Consider the following 19,439-nt stretch of genomic DNA (forward strand, 5'->3'; position numbering starts at 1 on the left):
TAGTGTCGTAAACCATCGTAAAAGACGTTGAACTTCTGCGCATGCGCGAGATTATGCACATGCGCAGAACGGATCTGGCAGGCGGTACGGATCGTGTACTGACACGTGTACTGACAAAGGTCGCAATGCGATTCGTTCAATTCCTACAGGCTCGTATTTCCGTTTCCTCTAACAATCGCGGCATATTTGAAAATGGCGGATAAAAGAAAACGAGGTAGGATTATATTTTGGCGTGATGGATGTGGTGAATCTCCAAATAAACCTCCCATATCTTCATTTTTGATATTTACAATGAGTCATGGCTTTGTTTTGAGATGTTTTAAAAACGATCGATATCATCTAATAACAATGATATCGTCTAAACGACTAGTGTATTGACACTAGGCCTACTTTACATTGCATTTTGCACACATGAACTATGGGTGATAGGCGTTATATTGAATTAATAAGGCGATTTTTAACTTGACGCTTTCACGTTATTAATAAGTTAAATGTATATTGTAGCCGGTGTGATAATGATAATAGTTTCTGTGTCTGTAGTCTGAGACGTCCTGTGTTTACTTGGTACAGTCAGCCACCTATCTATGATAATACGTGGGGTTATTGGTAACGCAAAATGTGACTATATTCAGACTCATTCACCAAAAGATAATGATAAAATAATTCAAAACATTCATTGATACATCAGCATAACAGTAACTATACATTCAATGATACATCAGCATAACAGTAACTATACATTATCAGTTAGGCATTGAGACATCTCCTACAATGCTAGATTATTTTCAATTGGTAAGATTTAAACTCAGACATAGATTTCTCACAGGTTTTTAGACCTAGACTCTTTTAAAGAAATATTGGGATGCCTGTGTTTAAGGTTGCCTGTAATTACTGAACCCTTTTCTCTTTCAGATATTCCAACCTTGGCGAAAGTGGCCTCTTCATGCTTCACAAAGAGAGACCTACATGGTCTCGATTTGGACCGCATTCCCTCTCTGAAGAGGCATAGACGTCCAGTGAGTAAACCTTATTAAGCATTAGTTGACCCCATAAGTCGTTCTACAATAACTTAAAGATGTTGACAGGATGTCAGTCTGACAGATACTTCGTAAGGCTTGAAGGAGACAGTACAAATCATTTTAAAGTACCTTTGTGTATGTTTAGGTGGAGAACGCCTCACAATTGTGTGTTGCTCTTAAATGAGTGTTATGTAAAGTTTGTTTCATTTCAGGCTGCTTCTGGTCCGATCCCAATTCCCACCCCTTCTACACCCAACCCAATTCCCATCTCTTCTACACCCACCCCTTGCCCTTCTGCCTTCATCTCCTCCGTGACTACCCCACCCTCTGATCCCTCAGTGGTCCTAGGTAAGTACATCTTGCGTTGTTTTTCAAATTGTATCTCAAATTTGTTCACTTTAGCAGTGCAAAATATCAGAAAATTTACTTCATGACCACTTTGTATTCCAGAACAAGATCCTGTGGATGGAGGACCAATAACCTCCCTTTCGAGTGTAATGTTAATTGACTATGCTTACAAGACATTATTTTGGTTACGCTCTTTACATGAGTTTCATATAATATTCCATTTAGATGTCGATATGTATACTACACAACATAGTCAGTTTATTATTATGTCGCTTAAACATTCTTCCACACATACAGGTATTTGTGGGCGTTTTAAGGGCGTTTTTGGGAGGTAACCAGGTACGCCATGCTTTTGGAGGTGCAAACAAACGCTGCATTACCATTGAGATCAAGTAGTAAGGAGCTGGCTCAAGGGTTATAAAAGTATTTTCTCGTGTTTAGTTGTAAAATGAAGGCACAGTTTTTATAGCCATACATGCGTGTTCACTTCTGGCTCCTTGGCTATCAATTTGCTAACGATAAGGCTTTTTGCTATTTGACTTCTTTAGAACACTTAACATATCGGAGATGTCAAATGTTGAGTTACTCCAGTCTAGATTTTTTTGACGTTAATCACTCCTTGTGCTAAAGTGCCTTGGTCAAGGGCGAATGGTGACCGCAGGAATCAAACCCAAACCCCTTTTTTAAAAGTCTATTCTGTGACTTGTAACTGAGTGTGATTGTGATTGCTCAAGTGTGTGTCATGTTGAAGCTTAACAGTTTACATTGTTGTTCTGTTTCCTATTCTATTCTTTTTTTAATAGTCTATTCTGTGACTTGTAACTGAGTGTGATTGTGATTGCTCAAGTGTGTGTCATGTTGAAGCTTAACAGTTTACACTGTTGTTCTGTTTCCTATTCTGTTCTTTTTTTAATAGTCTATTCTGTGACTTGTAACTGAGTGTGATTGTGATTGCTCAAGTGTGTGTCATGTTGAAGCTTAACAGTTTACACTGTTGTTCTGTTTCCTATTCTATTCTTTTTTTAATAGTCTATTCTGTGACTTGTAACTGAGTGTGATTGTGATTGCTCAAGTGTGCGTCATGTTGAAGCTGAACAGTTTACACTCCCACCATCCCCCTCCACACGCACACAATCAACACCCAACACCCCCCTCACTGTGTGTGTTTCACTAATTCACGGATTGGGATAAATGCAGAGACCAAACCCCTGCACACACCATTTCATCACACACACACACCCCTCCCCCACGCACACACACACACACAGCAACACCCTACTCCCTCACACACCCCATTAATCCCCTCTACAATATACCTTTTCAGTTACCCTCCAACACCAAACCATACCCACACACCACCCTCCACCCCATGCACACTCACCATTTCATCATCTCCCTCCCCCCCACATCCCATTACCCCACACACACAGACATCAACACCCCCCCCCCCACACACACACACACATAAACCTTTTCATCCCATCCACACACACGTGTACAGCCCCCCTTCCCTCACACCCCCACACACACACCTAACCCGCGTACACACACACACACACCCCTCCCCCACGCACACACACCCCTCCCCCACGCACACACACACACAGCAACACCCTACTCCCTCACACACCCCATTAATCCCCTCTACAATATACCTTTTCAGTTACCCTCCAACACCAAACCATACCCACACACCACCCTCCACCCCATGCACACTCACCATTTCATCATCTCCCTCCCCCCCACATCCCATTACCCCACACACACAGACATCAACACCCCCCCCACACACACACACATAAACCTTTTCATCCCATCCACACACACGTGTACAGCCCCCCTTCCCTCACACCCCCACACACACACCTAACCCGCGTACACACACACACACCATTTCATCACCCCCACACACACACACGCACACACACACACACACACATGTACACCCTACTCCCTCACACCCCCCATTAATCCCCCCCCCCATGCACACTCACCATTTCATCATCCCTCACATCCAAACACCCCATTACCCCACACACACAGACATCAACACCCCCCCCCCACACACACACACACACCTTTTCATCCCATCCACACACACAGGTACAGCCCCCTTTCCCTCACACCCCATTACACCCCCCCCCCCTCCCACACACACACACACCATTTTATCACCCCCCCTCCCACACACACACAAACCTTTTCATCCCATCCACACACACAGGTACAGCCCCCTTCCATTACACCCCCCTGCTGAGCTGTTTTAAGTTGAGCTGTCTCTTGAACAAACAGCATTACTTATAATTTATTTTGAGTACATGACAATAAAGTACTTGAACTTGAACTTGTTTCCTATTCTATTCTTTTTAGTGGTCTATTCTGTGACCTGTAACTAAGTGTGATTGTGATTGCTCAAGTGTGCAGCATTGTGAAGCTGTATGTACCTCGTAATAAATTAAAAAAAAACGTTTATAAGTATAAAAATTATGAAGTCACTTAAATGGAAGTGCTTGCCACAAGATTGCCTGGAATCAGAGTGGGAAGGCTTGGCAGAAGGCCAATCAGAGGTGCATCAAGGTGTTGGTCGTATGACGGACCCCCCAGGAAATGTTGGCCCCTGAGAGCCACTCTAGAGATGGTTAAAGCGGGGTTGCCTGAAAGGTGCCTGAAATCATTAGTGTGTGGGTCACCTTGGCATGGGTGAAGTACGACGGGGGTGCCTGAAACGCACCAGTGCCCTTTCCGAGGGGAGGGACGTGCACTCCACCATACCATGGGGTCTGGCTGTTTGACATGGAGGACAAGCTGTTGGTCCATAGGACTGCCCTCCCTTTGCTACAGAAACATTTACAAGTAGGAATTTATAGAAACAGAACATGGATTAGTTCCACATCTTGGCACTATCACATTAGCTTCCAGAAATACATAGGCCAGGTGAGGTTATTGCGCTCTCCCTTTCCCACATACAGTGCAAGAAATGTGATGATTTGTTGGATCTGAGGCATGCTACAAACATGTTAATGTTCAGCAAAAAGTTATTGTGTGCACATCCCACCTTCTGGCAGGTGCAGGACAAAAAAAACTTACTCAAATGAAAAAATATAATGTCCGCAACACTGTACAGCAGGCAACGTTTCTTTTTCGACCCTGCTGGGTCTTCTTCAGGCTTCTGTTTATTTATTTATTTTTGCCTGAAGAAGACACGAAACGTTGCCTGCACAAACATGTTAATGCCCAGGCTTGCTTTTAAGTCTCTCACAGTTAAATCTCCCTCCCTTTTGGGGTGCAACAACTGACTAATCATTACCTTAATCTAGTATAGGTCTATAATGGTATTCTGATGTATGTGTATGCTGATGTAATGATGTAGCTTTTTTTACATCAATTTATTATCAACAGTTTGTGGACATACCAGATTTGGAGGTTTACAAGGGGAGGTTGCTGTCAGAGGACATGGTGATGCCATGCAATACATCTGGGTCCATCTACCTGGTCCCATCAAACTCTACAGTGGTAAATAATACTCACAATAACATTCCCATGGCAAAGACAATCAATTCAAAACATCAAATGGACCTGAAATCCTCCCAGCTAAGGTTGATCTACTGTCGATAGATATAAAATTCACACTTAAGCCAGTACACACAACAGTTAGTACAACCCTGAGACCGTGGCCAAAGTAGAAGGTAAAAGCAACACTTGACCCAGTGAAAGAGATGTGAAAATACCCAAAAGATTACAGCATAGTTATAAAAAAGCGATCTGAAACATATGAAATTATGTTTTAGTAGTACAGTATTACATTTGCTTGAATGTGAATTTACTCTATCTGTATGCAATATCTGTTTCCAATATCCCTAAAGCAATAATACAAGCAGTTCCCTTCATAACCACTACAATAGTGCCTTGTAATTTTTTTCTCTGTCTTTACATAAACAGACAACAAAGTATGTGTTTGTCAAAACAAGACACATTCTGTTTCGTGATGGAAGGAATATGGTCCAAACATGTTCCTGCAACATGCAGCGATCAATTTTGATCAATACAACATCTAAAAGCTGCATGTTGTACGAAGGTACATAAGCTTTAAGACTTTTTTGAGTGTATACTGGTAATCGCATTAACTTGTTGACATATGTAATGATCATATATTGTACAGCAAAATAATGAAAAACAACATTTGTTTGTTTCTTTCAAAGACTTCAAAGGAATGCATGGTTCCTGTCTGCATATTGATGCCCTGATCTCAGTCATCATAGCTGAGGGGGCTGAGATCAGGGCAACTGATCATCAGTATGCCTCAGCAGATGTGAGTTACAGAAATGTGATAGATAGATAAATATAGATATATAAACATAGTTCCTAGGTCAATACATTGCTCATTGTCTCATGTGGAATATGGAATGTCTTGTCATATGTTCCTCAGGATGGCGAACACTTTTACCAAGTGCCATTTGACCCAAACATGTTTGTGCTGTGCAGGGGTGATGACTGCACATATTTGTCTGGCAAAGATGGGCGGCCCTATTGCCATATGTGTGCAGATCATCACTCCTGTAGACATATAAAGGGTCTAACAGACGGAACCCAGGTGGAACAAGGAGTGTGGGATGAGTGGGGGGATAGGCTCCAGAGGTCAAGGGCAAGGGGCCAAGAAAATATTCCGACAGCCTTGAGAATTGACCCAATTTCATTCCACATCCCCCCTCACCTTAAGGTATCCACCAAATGGGACTAATATAATGCAATACTTATCTGGGGGTCCACATGTCAGTTCATGTTTCACATACAATTTTTTTGTTTTCAAAGGATCTTTTCTGTAAGGCTCTTTGCAACCCTATGACTCTTTATCCCACAATGGGTGGAGTGTGCAGCTGTGGAGCCCCATACTCCAATCAGAGAATCCTCTCTGGCACCCCAAAGCCACTGTATAGTACAACAGCAACAGTGGCCTGCCAATGTGAGTAGAAGAAAAAGAAAGGAGAGTTCATTTTATATCACTCTTTCGATTTAACTCATATACACTTTCACTTCAATTCCAGCTTACCATTATGCCTGCACAAATGGTTCTTGCGAGGGAAAGCTGCACCCTCAGCACCCATTCATCTTGCAGATGGGCAGTTATTTTGTGCACCACAACCTCCTGCGGGACTACATGTCCCATTTTTTATGTTCTGGGTAAGCAGCAGCAGAGGCAAGCCTTACAGTGCAGAGCAAATATGAAAATGAATACTATCCAACAATCTTCTCTTTGCTCACTTTGTCACATTGCCCTTGTAGAACCTCCATGTACAATTATCATCAAAGCCTGATGATAAATCTTCAGGACTATGGGGTGGTGGAGATAATAACGTACAAGAGGTTTCGGTGGGCATGGCTGTCGTTCCTTAAATTGGTGGACATCCAAGAGGTTGAGGGCTTTTGTTGTCCTCAATGCGGGCCTAATCCAAGGTTGGATTATCATCACCATGATCATCATCATCATCATCATCACTATTGCTATTATTATTATTATTATTAGTAGTAGTAGTAGTAGTAGTAGTAGTAGTAGTAGTAGTTATACTAGTAGCAACATTACAATTGAACACAACTGAACATATAACAACAGGTATGTGCTCCTTGCAGGGCTGTGGTGATGGATGGCACCACGCTTGGTTATCATCGCCGGTTTGCCAAGCAGCCCCAGGCTACACCGCCCACTCAGGACCAAGGGAAAGAAGGAAGATAAGTATTTTTTAACATTGTATATGTATGCAATCCTTCAACTTGTCTGATATATATTTACAAATGAACATCAGTCATAGTATGACATATGTCAAGATAATATAATACAAATATAATTATACAAAATAAATGACAGTCATCAATTTTGCTTTTCATTCCAATAGTCATAGTGATCGAATTTTGATCAAGTCCCCACACCTCAGGGAGGCCCTGAAGAGGTATGGGGAAGGTCTAACTGGGCAAGAAGAATGGGCTCAACTTCTGGTGGTTGCAGAGAAGGAGGCCCCATTTATTTTGCCCCTTTTGAGGAACATGGCTGAGGAGGGCCACAGCATCAAGCCTGATGAACCCTACAGGGCTCTTTTCAAAGAGCTGGCTAAGGCCACGCCAGCTTGTGCTCTGTTTCATTTGGGGCCTGAGATGGAGGGCATTATTAAGTGCCTCATGACAGAGGACAATGTGACACAGTTGTCCTCTGTCATGAAAGCACTGGCTGAGCAGTGTCCCCTCTGGTGGACCATCATCACCACCCTTGGCCACTTCCCCCCCCACTTAAGGCCTCTGCTGGAAGAGGTGTGGAGGGTGGCAAAGGCTCCATTCCAGCAAGTGGCTGAAGAGGACATTATGGAGCCTAATGCTGGTGATGTGGATGATGCCGTTTTCCCCTTCCTCCCCATCCTGAGAGCCAGGGGTGTGTATGAGGCAGATATAAGGAGGAAAAAGGAAAGGAGCTGTAAAAAGATTTCCCCAAGGCACTTTGCCCTCATCCCAGGAATCTTTACAGTGCTGTGCAAGCATGGTGTGTTTTCAAAAATCACATTTCACCATTTAAATGTGGTTAGTTATATTTTGCTCTATAAATTCATGTCATATTTACACTAGGTGTCTGCTATGGCTATGCGGTAATGGAGTCTCCGGAGTCCGTTGACTTGCCATTTACCGCATTGAAGACCAGATGGCTGACCGGTAAAAACTTCCTTCATGTTTTTGGTAGTACCAATTTCGACAAATTTTCTGCAACATCTATTGATTTCTGTCTACATTCCTTATATGGGTTTCAGCACCGGATGTTATCATTTATGATAATGCATGCAAGCTGCACAGCTTCAGACTTAACAGGGATCCAGCTTTCTTCCAGAGGAGCTGGTTCCTCATAGACCGGTTGCACTGGAGGAATCACAAAGGTGAGCAATGTTCTGCAACGCATTACACTTGTTGTTCACTTGTTGTTCTTGTCAATGCAAGACAACGATACTGTATTTTCTTCAATTGTTTGTGTGTGTGCAGGTTGCAGTGTTGGCTATAATGCTGACAGCTATCCTCAGCTGTCAGGCATAAACACCCAGCAGGCTGAGCAATTTAATGCACGGTTGAAACGGCTGAAGCACCATTTGCCGTACATGACAAGGGAGCACTTCCTGCAGCATTTACGGCTGTATGTTTGGTACCACTCTAGGGTACGGGCTCAACAAACTGTGAAGTAAGGACGCTGGGGCACAGCGCCTCTCAACCCCCCCCCCCCCATGAGGTAAGGACGCTGGGGCACAGCGCCTCTCACCCCCCCCCACCCTTCTCCCCCCCACCCTTCTCCCCCGTGAGGCAAGGACGCTGGGGCACAGCGCCTCTCACCCCCCACCCCTCTCCCCCCCACCCTTCTCCCCCGTGAGGCAAGGACGCTGGGGCACAGCGCCTCTCACCCCCCACCCCTCTCCCCCGTGAGGTAAGGACGCTGGGGCACAGCGCCTCTCACCCCCCACCCCTCACCCCCCCACCCCAGCAGCAGCATCAGCAGCATCAGGAGCGGCAGCACCAGCAGCAGCACCAGCACCCCCCCACCCTTCTCCCTCGTGAGGCAAGGACGCTGGGGCACAGCGCCTCTCACCCCCCACCCCTCTCCTCCCACCCCCCTCCCCCATGAGGCAAGGACGCTGGGCACAGCGCCTCTCACCCCACCCCAGCAGCAGCATCAGCAGCATCAGGAGCGGTAGCGGCAGCATCAGCAACATCAGGAGCGGCAGCATCAGCAGCATCAGGAGCGGCAGCATCATCAGGAGCGGCAGCACCAGCATCAGGAGCGACAGCACCAGGAAATTAATGTTCTGTGTTGCCTTCTTGTGTATAATAAAGTGAATTTTTCCCACCTGCCATCTTTTCTTTGACTTTACACAAAAATATCTATTATATGCTGTAAAAGAAACATAATAATAAGCAGCAGTAGCACCACCACCAGCAGCTGCAATACCAATAGTTAGAATTCCATTGTCAAACTGCTCATACATGTATATATATATATTTATCACCCTGCTGGTCAGTTTTGACCTACGCGACAGCCCTGCAAAATACCATCCACACAGCCAATCGGCTGCATTTTCTAACAGTTTTGGATGCACAAAAGTTCATGGATCAAACCAAGCACCTCATAACATCTATATTGTGCTTTTATCTGATATATGCAAGTGTTTTGATATGAAATAAACATGATTTGCATGACACCACCCTGCTGGTCAGTTTTGACCTACGCGACAGCCCTGTAAAGTACCATCCACACAGCCATTCGGCTGCATTTTCTGACAGTTTTGGATGCACAAAAGTTCATGGATCAAACCAAGCACCTCATAACATCTATATTGTGCTTTTATCTGATATATGCAAGTGTTTTGATATGAAATAAACATGATTTGCATGACACCACCCTGCTGGTCAGTTTTGACCTACGCGACAGCCCTGTAAAGTACCATCCACACAGCCATTCGGCTGCATTTTCTGACAGTTTTGAATGCACAAAAGTTCATGGATCAAACCAAGCACCTCATAACATCTATATTGTGCTTTTATCTGATATATGCAAGTGTTTTGATATGAAATAAACATGATTTGCATGACATCACCCTGCTGGTCAGTTTTGACCTACGCGACAGCCCTGTAAAGTACCATCCACACAGCCATTCGGCTGCATTTTCTGACAGTTTTGGATGCACACCAAGTTGGGTTGATGATGCCATCCCAAACCCTCAGAAGCTCCCTCTGCCTTTAAGTCCATGTGAATTGTTTTTTGCCAAAGTTGAAACTATTGCTTTACGTTCTCATCATGTCATGCTCATCCAAATGTACGCTACGCATGGTCATATTTTGCCCAGTTGAGGAAAAATGAAAATATTCAGAGGGTGAAATAAAATAGCATATGTTGTTCATCCGGATGCAAGGAAGCATCTCCAATAGTTTTTAATGCCCCAGGTACCCCGGTTACCTCAGTAGCGCCCCTCAAAGGTGTAAAAATGTAATATTTTGAGTTGCCAGAATTGTGGAACCACTGGTCAGATTTGTCTGAAATTTGGTATGCTTATTACTTAAGATATGTGTTATAAATAATGTTTCTGTCATTTGTGTACCTCATGTGCAAAAATGGGAAAATTACATTTATTTTAAAATATTACAAATGTTGCAAGCTTTTGACTTCATAGCCAAGCAGGTGATACATCTTAATAATTCAAGCATGTTTCTCATGTTATGTATAAAAATATTTTTGTAATTTTGAAATTATAGCTATTTCTGTAATTAGACTACATGCCCCATGACGTGTAGGTTCATTTCAACGCTGCTTTATAACAATGGCGCCGAATTTGTAGTTTATTAAAACGGTTTTGTATTAAAACATAAACAAAATATTGTTAGGATGCAAAACACTGGAACAGACGACTTTTGCTGGGTATAATATGTATAGAAATAGTTAAAGCAAGTTGGTACATGACTCACGACATTGGCATTAAATGAAAATAAGTATAAATACACAAAATATCGAAAAACGTGTACTTCTGACCCTTGTTGCTAGGCAACGGCCCGTAGGCCTACGTGCTTGGCTGAAGAATAAGGAGCTAGGCTTGTTATCCTAATCTTTGCCGTTCAAAGCAACATAAATAGATAACAATATAACACTTTAATTGAACAGGTATCAAATGAAGATGTTGGCCAGACTGTAATTAGGACAATAGCAATAGGCTAATAAACAAATGCCCATTCAATCAATGATATAATAACAAGTTAGCCTATAGCCTAGTGCTTTACTGCTTAATGGACTAAGTGCATGTTGAACAAATGTGCCTTCAGACGCCTTTTAGAAACACTGTAAACTATCACAGGAACAGAGAGCACTGTGCAACTTATTGCATCCACATGGAACCACTGAGGAAGTCTTGAATTTAGTGTTCATGAGTAGGCCTAGTCGACAGAACTCCGAAGACAGCAGTGGGCGGTTGGGGAAGTACATCTTGATCATTGAATTGAAATAACAAGGAGCAGATCCAGTCAGTGTCCCATAGGCCAAAGTGAGAGATTTAAATGTAATGCTGGCTACTAGGCTACAGGGGGAGTGTAGGAGATATAGGCCTAGGAGTGGATATGCATGCCCAATATCCATACCCCATCTTCCTCCTTGCTGGAACAGTTGTACATATAATGTATTTTCACTGTAGGCCTATTAAGACACATTATCTATGTATCTATCTAATTTTAATTATGGTAGCCATAGTACATGTGAGATTACAACAATAATAATGAATGTAGTAATACAAACTAAAATGACTAATGAGTAAATGAATGAATGCATTCTAACTATTGGTAGTGCAGCTGCTGGTGGTGGTGCTACTGCTGCTTATTATTATATATTTTTTTACAGCATATAATAGATATTTTTGTGTAAAGTCAAAGGAAAGATGGCAGGTGGGAAAAATACACTTTATTATACATAAGAAGGCAACACAGAACATTAATTTCCTGGTGAGGGATGAGAGGCGCTGTGCCCAGCGTCCTTGCCTCACGGGGGAGAAGGGTGGGGGGGATGAGAGGCGCTGTGCCCCAGCGTCCTAACCTCATAGGGTGGGGTGGGGTGGGGGTTGGAGGGGGTGAGGGGGGTGAGAGGTGCAGCAGGTGTTTCTGCTGCTGATGCTGCTGCTGCCGCTCCTGATGCTGCTGATGCTGCTGCTGGTGCTGCCGCTGGTGCTGCTGCTGGGGTGGGGGGGTGAGGGGTGGGGGGTGAGAGGCGCTGTGCCCCAGCGTCCTTACCTCACGGGGGAGAGGGGTGGGGGGTGAGAGGCGCTGTGCCCCAGCGTCCTTGCCTCACGGGGGAGAGGGGTGGGGGGTGAGAAGGGCTGTGCCCCAGCGTCCTTACCTCATGGGGTGGGGTGGGTTGTTGTGGGGGTTGGAGCGGGTGAGGGGGGTGAGAGGTGCAGCAGGTGTTTCTGCTGCTGCTGGTGATTGGGGTGATGGTGGTGCCTCAACAGACTGCTGCAGCTCAACAGATTAAAGGAAAAGCGCATTATTGTTAGATATGTATGTACAAATCTGTTTTAGTCTGTAAAACACACTGGTATGCAAAATGTTTTAGACAGGTTCATACAATTGTATATATACCTGGAGATTGTAATATAAATTGTATGAGCGTACCACCTGCCTCAGCTTTTCAGCTGTGAAAGCTTTACACCCTTCACCTTTTCCTTTAAAAAATGCGTCAAAGTGTATCAAAATGAACATAGTGAGGAACAAAGTTAAAGTCAAATCATGCTGTGTGCATGCAGTTGAAACAGTAATAGCTGGTCATTCAATACTAACGTACCGTCACTGACTGAGGCAAAGGGCAACTCCTCAGGCCACCAAGGCGGCCTGTGTTGTGGCAAATATTCAGGCCGAGACAAACCCTGACTCAGTGCTGAGATAGAAGGGTGTTAAAGTGTAATCAGATTCAGTAGTCTGCATCATTTTGATCTTTAAATAAGGAAATTGAAAACATAGAATGCCAGTCATACCATGTTCTTTTATCAGACGGCCAATTGCCATCCGGCAATGTGTGCCACTAATATCAGGGTCAACGTATGGCCTCTCACCCCCCAAAGCATCTGTAAGACAGTACGCTCAGTGTCATTAAAAACAAATGTTAAGGTTCCTTTTCTGAACTTCAAGAAAGGATTGACACAAAAACAAACCTTAACACCACTTTCATTTATACATACCACTTGACACACCCCTACTAGTGTACATGTTCAGCAGCTCAGCCTTTCTGTTATTGGTCCAAAAGGCCTCAAGATACTTTGGCCCTAAATTAACCGTAACCAATTATCAATTATCAATTAGGTTTGTGTTGCCATTTCAATAGAATTTTTATCAAAACTCAGGGCCAGATTGTGACCATACTAAAAGAATTGTTCTTCCATTGAATGTCATCTTCGATAGATCTAATCTAGAGGCGATTGCTCTAAGACTACAGGGGAAGCGCAGCCTCCTCTAAAATATCTCGGGAAATCGCATCAAATAACACTATTACATTAGCTTCTATCCTACTATATTCCAACTATTCTGGGTTTTGGGATAATTTTTGCCCTCAAAGAACAATATAGCACCTTAATAATATTAATTTAATAATTGACCATTTTTAACAGAGCTTCCCCTGTTCCAAAGAGCAGCAATCGCCACTGATCTAATCATTGAAATGTTGTTGAATAAATATTACATATACCTGTGAAATTGAAGGTGGGTGACTCACTGCTGAAGTCAACCCATACGGCAAAAGCCAGGGGTGCTCCAGCCTCACCACTGCACCAATTCTTCATCTGAAAACAATATAAAAAAGATTATACTTTCCCTCTCTTTTAAAAGCAGCCTCCCTCCCTTTCTTTCTTCACTGTACCCAATATTAGCGGGTGCACATCTTTACCGTCTAGCTCTCCAAAGTCACCAACTTTAACATTACAGCTACACTGTCAAGCTAAAAAATACCCTGCCACTGATTGAACTCCACGAGGCCCGGCTGGCCCTCCTTCTCTTTTGCACCACCGTCCTCTGTCTCTTCAAACCTTTAATTATGAAGAAAATGATGAACATTTAACATGAATTGAGACATGTCCCACTGTATATATTCTTAAAGCCTGACCTACTTTCCTGCAGACTTTTGCATATCATACGATCAGTTGTAGGTGTGATTTAACATACAATAGGACATGTCCCACTTTCCTGCAAACTTTGGAGGACATAAATCTATACATGGCTCTATTTCGCATATTGGCGAACGAGGTACACATGTGATACGTTTCGAGCTCCAACTCAAAGGCAAAGCAGTTTCAGCCATGCAAACCATATCCATAACCATACCTACCATAACCATACCTACCGTAGATAGCCTAAATGATATATTTTTTGAACGCCTGTAGTGTGGAGATGTGATTTAAGCTATAATAAGTTATATTCCTCCCTTTTGTGTGATTAATAAAACCATATGCCAGGATGACATCACTGTTCAGAGTGACGTGACGAGCACAGGTAGTTTTTAGTGCTTAATAAAACCATATGCCAGAATGAGATTAAGCAAACATAAGGGTGGAATATACCGTAGGTTAGACATGTCTCACCTTGACGAGGCAAAGGAGCAGCACTGCATATGAGAGATCCCTCTTGAACTTCTGCAGGATGTAAAGGTAAAACTGTTAGAAAATATATGCTGGTGGTGTTGCTAGGGTAGATATGGTGGTTGCTATGCAAAATAACACGGTTGCTATGGTGGTTGTTAGGGTAAGCATGTTGGTTGCTATGGTGGTCGCTAGCTTGACATTATTCGAGGGGTTGCTAGGGTAATTAAAATGGTTGCTAGGGTGTTGCTAGGGTAATTAAGGTGGTTGCTTGGGTGTTGCTAGGGTACATATGGTGGTTGCTATGGTCATATTATGGTGGTTGCTAGGTTGTTGCTAGGGTAATTAAGATGGTTGCTATGGTGTTGCTAGGGTAGATATGGTGGTTGCTATGGAAAATAACATGGTTGCTATGGTGGTTGTTTGCTAACGTTTAGCCATTTTTACATTTTTAGCCAAAAAACACACTTATGTTGATACGATCAGTATGAAATCAGAATATGTTGAACAACGGGACATCACAAACAAGCCAGGCTCAGTTTGGAGTCGGTGGATTATTCCCGGAAGGAGATAAACGGTTCGAAACGTACAAGGTTTCTCTCTTCTGGCGCGGTAACGCTAGGGGCTAGAGGGATGGGACCAAGACGAACGGCACCGCCTTGAGGCCCCTGACAACTGTTCCAAAGGTGGGATCTCTGAGACACTCACAAAAAAAACTGTGAAGGAAAAACATAAAAAAAGTTGACCACTCCCACTTCAGAGGTGGAGTTGTGGGTGGTAGCATGGAGCTACGAGGCTGAAATTCAAGTCAGACCTTCTGCACATGACCCTCATGGAGCGTGCAAAGTTTCATCTCTCTAGCTGTAACGCAAAGCATTGTGTCTGCAAAAACTACTTTTTTGGCGATTTAACATTTAGCCATTTTTACATTTTTAGAAAAAAAACTCACTTATGTTGGTCCGATAAGTATGAAATCAGAATATGTTGAACAACGGGACATCACAAACAAGCCAGGCTCAGTTTGGAGTCGGTGGATTATTCCCGGAAGGAGATAAACGGTTCGAAACGTACAAGGTTTCTCTCTTCTGGCGCGGTAACGCTAGGGGCTAGAGGGATGGGACCAAGACGAACGGCACCGCCTTGAGGCCCCTGACAACTGTTCCAAAGGTGGGATCTCTGAGACACCCACAAATAAAACTGTGAAGGAAAAACATAAAAAAAGTTGACCACTCCCACTTCAGAGGTGGAGTTGTGGGTGGTAGCATGGAGCTACCAGGCTGAAATTCAAGTCAGACCTTCTGCACATGACCCTCATGGAGCGTGCAAAGTTTCATCTCTCTAGCTGTAACGCAAAGCATTGTGTCTGAAAAAAATACTTTTTTGACTATTTAAAATTTAGCCATTTTTCAATTTTTAGCCAAAAAACACACATATGTTGGTCAGGTCAGTAAATATAAAGCGTTGCTAGGGTACATATGGCGTTTACTATGCTAAATACCGTGGTTGCTATGGTGGTTGCTATGGTCATATTATGGTGGTTGCTAGGTTGTTGCTAGGGTAATTTGAATGGTTGCTATGGTGTTGCTAGGGTAGATATGGTGGTTGCTATGCAAAATAACATGGTTGCTATGGTGGTTGTTAGGGTAAGCATGTTGGTTGCTATGGTGGTCGCTAGCTTGACATTATTCAAGTGGTTGCTAGGGTAATTAAGATGGTTGCTAGGGTGTTGCTAGGGTAATTAAGGTGGTTGCTTGGGTGTTGCTATGGTACATATGGTGGTTGCTATGCAAAATAACAAAGCAGTGGAATTGCTAACGTTTAGCCATTTTTAAATTTTTTGCCAAAAAACTCACTTATGTTGGTCCGATAAGTATGAAATCAGAATATGTTGAACAACGGGACATCAAAAACAAGCCAGGCTCGGTTTGGAGTCGGTGGATTATTCCCGGAAGGAGATAAACGGTTCGAAACGTACAAGGTTTCTCTCTTCTGGCGCGGTAACGCTAGGGGCTAGAGGGATGGGACCAAGACGAACGCCACCGCCTTGAGGCCCCTGACAACTGCTCCAAAGGTGGGATCTCTATAATAAGTTATATTTCACCTTAATGTCCATGAAGAGCTTTGTTTTTACACCTCACTCATACAAAAGACCTTAAACTTCTCTCTGACCATTCCTCGGAGAACACTTAATTGGTCAATTGCTCCAAAAATGTTGTCTTTGAACAAACACTCTTTACATGTTAACTCATCTCAGACTCCCCTAATATAAACCTAATGTCTGATTTTGTCCAGACCCATGTACCTTTCAAAATCTTAACCCTAGGTTAGGTTACAAGGAATCCCTATTTATTGCGTAATTAAAGCAAATTAGCACAGTGCAAGCAATTATCACAAAATCCATCACATATCCAAATAGCTCATATTGCATTGCAGAGAACTGAGTAGAATCTGTTTAAAAATACATTAAACTATATCCTGCATATATGCAATATTTCATGAAGTTACAGGAAATCCCTATTTTTTATTTTAAGATATTCCACGGCAGAAAAACATTAAAATATTTGTGAAGAGGTTGTTTTTCAACACCTGCTGATATGGTTAACAAATCATATAAGTATCATCTAGTTCCCTCCTCTGTAGATCACTTTATTTAGTGAACTTTATTTTAAAAAAGTGAAAAATTAAAAAGTAGCCAAATAAGGATTTTGAATAGGCACATGTTTGGATGGCAAGGAAGATGCCCATGAAATTTTATGCAATTGCCATGTCCAGAAAGCAAAATATCTTTGTCAGATTTTGATTCCTTATGAACACCTCAGACAGAACAAAGGGGGATAACAAAGCCCTCCAAAACTGTAAAAACATTCTTATTCTCTCTTAAAATGGGAGTTTTAGTCAAATAGGGACAATTGCCCATAAATCCTGGGTTCTTTCTTTGTTATGTATAATTATACTTTTTATGTTCATTGCCATGAATTCTACCATTATCAGTTGTAAAACAAATTTAGTTTAATCATTTTAGTGGTTTAAAATAGAAAAGAGAATAGGTTACAATATATCCCTATCTTACAGCTATATATAGAGAGAGAGATAAAGTGATACAGAAATGGGGAAGTTTTCAGAGTATGGTAAAATAGCCTAAATAAAACAGTAAAACAAACATTCAATGGAATCCGTAGAACTTTAAGTTTTGAATCTGTGCCCTCCCTTCAAAACAGGAAAAAAATCTCTGGATTTGCCACTTAGCCTACATAAGAGAAAAATGACAAATACCTAACGATTTTTCAAAAGTTAAAGTGGTTACGAATATGGGAGTGCCCCCACATAATAGCCTAGCCTATATGGTGTGTCTTCAGGCATTTAAATCTTTTATAAACTTAAAAAAGAAAAATGTTCTTGGATAGAAAATATAGACGTCACGTCATTGACCCTAATATAGACTACCGTCGTCGTAGCCTACTAACGTTTGTTATTATATTAGACTTTTGGAGTCGCTATAACTTAAGTTGTTGTTTTGTTTTGTTTTGGCAATGCCAGCAATAGTGTTGGTGCATACGATTCGAAATAAATTAATACATGGACATAGAATCATAGCAAATGCTCGTACTGTTACCTGTATTCGCCATCTTAACGTTATCCTGTGTAAACACGCGTACGGGGACAGCAATACGCAGGCGCAAACTGTGAACCAATGAACGAGCTCTATTCTTAACATGTTCTCGGAGCCGTGTTCTTCGGTACCAGACATACCTCATGGAAGAGGTTCCAGATGGATGTGAGTGAAGTCGGAGGCGGGCAGGGTTGCCAGATTGGGCGGTTTCCCGCCCAATTGGGCGGTTTTGCAATCTATTTTGCGGGCAAGAATGGGTTTGGGCGGGTGTATAAAAATTGGGCTGGTTTCGGATCAGTTCGGCGGGTTTTTGTAGCCGAAACACATAGGCACTTCAGACCCTTCTTCCAGCGACCCTCAGCAGGCAGCAGTCTCTCACTCACTCACTCACACACCCTCTGGCTGACGTGCCCCCTAAACTCACAACAGACACTCTCAGCTCACGTCACCTGTATCGAAACATGCATTCTAGCTATAAATGGCATAGTGCATGGTATTTCCATAACCGCGAGATATGCGCTTCACAATGACAGCAATAAGTTGTTAGATATTCATAGCAGACAGTAAAGCCCAGCAGTAATTTATCTAAAATAACACATATTAAGTACCATTCATGATGTTGTCAAATATTGAAGTTGTGGGAAGTTTAAGCTGTATGTTTCTTTCGTCCCCCATGTCGTTTCATTTATCCCGGCCAGGAGGGACGAATGAAACAAAACGCACGTTCGATTTCTCCTTAAATAACTACTGAATGGTTTTGTTCAGACCTGAAAATGCAACTGTATTTGACAGAGGACAGATGTAGGTTGCTTGTGACAAAATATTAGCTTTCAGTGTTTTACGATGTCTTTGTAAATTACGTTTAATTAAAAAGTGTTTCAGTCTGGTTCTTCCCTACTGCGGCGCAGACCGCCCTTCAAACACACAGCTCGCGGGGTTTTCAAATTTGACTGACAATATCAATATGCCAAAGTGGGCAAAGATCATTTTCTCATTACAGTCAATCTCTTTATGAGGGTGCACACTGCTGAAAGATTACCTACGAGACAGGATGGACTTTCCCCTTCTTTCAGGGTTGATGGATGTGCGCACAGGTCTTGCGCGAATGGCTTGACATAGGACTACGGCCCACGTTCCGTCCAGCCCGACAGTTGTTGAGGAAGTTTGACAAAGCCTACTAGAACTTTTTAATTATTTTTAGGCCTAATAACAATTGCTCAAAGCAATTTTCACGAAGGGCCTAGGCCATAGGCCTATGTTTTTTGTGTAGAGATGGCCCGCCATGCATGAACGTTCTGCTTCTGCAGCGCACTGACACCCCTGTTCGTTCAACTCGACTTTCATGAA

General features: G+C 42.7%; 2 protein-coding genes and 2 long non-coding RNA genes across 7 annotated transcripts; 3 read left to right on the forward strand and 1 right to left on the reverse strand.

Moving 5' to 3' along the window:
* Positions 1–135: 135 nt before the first annotated feature.
* Positions 136–1,896, forward strand: LOC143140169 (uncharacterized). The gene is made up of 4 exons (XR_012990556.1): positions 136–214; positions 913–1,016; positions 1,232–1,367; positions 1,470–1,896. It is a non-coding gene; the product is annotated as an uncharacterized LOC143140169 (long non-coding RNA).
* A 3,326-nt stretch (positions 1,897–5,222) lies between these two features.
* On the forward strand, positions 5,223–7,095 carry LOC143140829 (uncharacterized). Its single transcript, XM_076301947.1, has 7 exons — positions 5,223–5,442; positions 5,567–5,676; positions 5,794–6,084; positions 6,177–6,327; positions 6,410–6,545; positions 6,648–6,818; positions 6,993–7,095. The coding sequence occupies exons 1-7, from the start codon at positions 5,364–5,366 to the stop codon at positions 7,093–7,095; spliced, it is 1,041 nt and encodes a 346-aa protein (XP_076158062.1). The 5' UTR covers positions 5,223–5,363.
* Positions 7,096–7,258: 163 nt separating this feature from the next.
* LOC143140170 (uncharacterized) lies at positions 7,259–8,594 on the forward strand. The gene is made up of 4 exons (XM_076300989.1): positions 7,259–7,890; positions 7,974–8,057; positions 8,153–8,275; positions 8,379–8,594. The coding sequence occupies exons 1-4, from the start codon at positions 7,404–7,406 to the stop codon at positions 8,573–8,575; spliced, it is 891 nt and encodes a 296-aa protein (XP_076157104.1). The 5' UTR covers positions 7,259–7,403; the 3' UTR covers positions 8,576–8,594.
* Positions 8,595–12,095: 3,501 nt separating this feature from the next.
* LOC143140172 (uncharacterized) lies at positions 12,096–18,135 on the reverse strand. 4 transcript variants are annotated; one of them, XR_012990559.1, is made up of 6 exons: positions 18,096–18,135; positions 14,486–14,536; positions 13,597–13,690; positions 12,890–13,177; positions 12,498–12,792; positions 12,098–12,371 (listed from the first exon to the last, which is right to left on the reverse strand). It is a non-coding gene; the product is annotated as an uncharacterized LOC143140172 (long non-coding RNA). The 4 variants fall into 4 exon arrangements; XR_012990558.1 differs by having other exon boundaries at positions 12,101–12,371; positions 12,700–12,792; XR_012990560.1 differs by having other exon boundaries at positions 12,096–12,792; positions 12,890–12,979.
* Between the last annotated feature and the right edge of the window lie 1,304 nt (positions 18,136–19,439).

Source organism: Alosa pseudoharengus, unplaced genomic scaffold, assembly GCF_046254945.1.
Source record: "Alosa pseudoharengus isolate Yale_2024_CS ecotype anadromous, Long Island Sound unplaced genomic scaffold, YU_APseudo_1.1 YU_APseudo_1.1_scf_23, whole genome shotgun sequence".
NCBI lineage: Eukaryota > Metazoa > Chordata > Actinopteri > Clupeiformes > Clupeidae > Alosa > Alosa pseudoharengus.

Coding starts and splice junctions, on each gene's coding strand:
- LOC143140829 (XM_076301947.1), top strand. CDS start 5,364: ATGGTCCAAACATGTTCCTGCAACATGCAGCGATCAATTTTGATCAAT. Junction 5,677..5,793: donor ATCAGTATGCCTCAGCAGAT/GTGAGTTACAGA, acceptor TATGTTCCTCAG/GATGGCGAACACTTTTACCA. Junction 6,085..6,176: donor ACATCCCCCCTCACCTTAAG/GTATCCACCAAA, acceptor TTGTTTTCAAAG/GATCTTTTCTGTAAGGCTCT.
- LOC143140170 (XM_076300989.1), top strand. CDS start 7,404: ATGGCTGAGGAGGGCCACAGCATCAAGCCTGATGAACCCTACAGGGCT. Junction 7,891..7,973: donor TACAGTGCTGTGCAAGCATG/GTGTGTTTTCAA, acceptor TATTTACACTAG/GTGTCTGCTATGGCTATGCG. Junction 8,276..8,378: donor GCACTGGAGGAATCACAAAG/GTGAGCAATGTT, acceptor GTGTGTGTGCAG/GTTGCAGTGTTGGCTATAAT.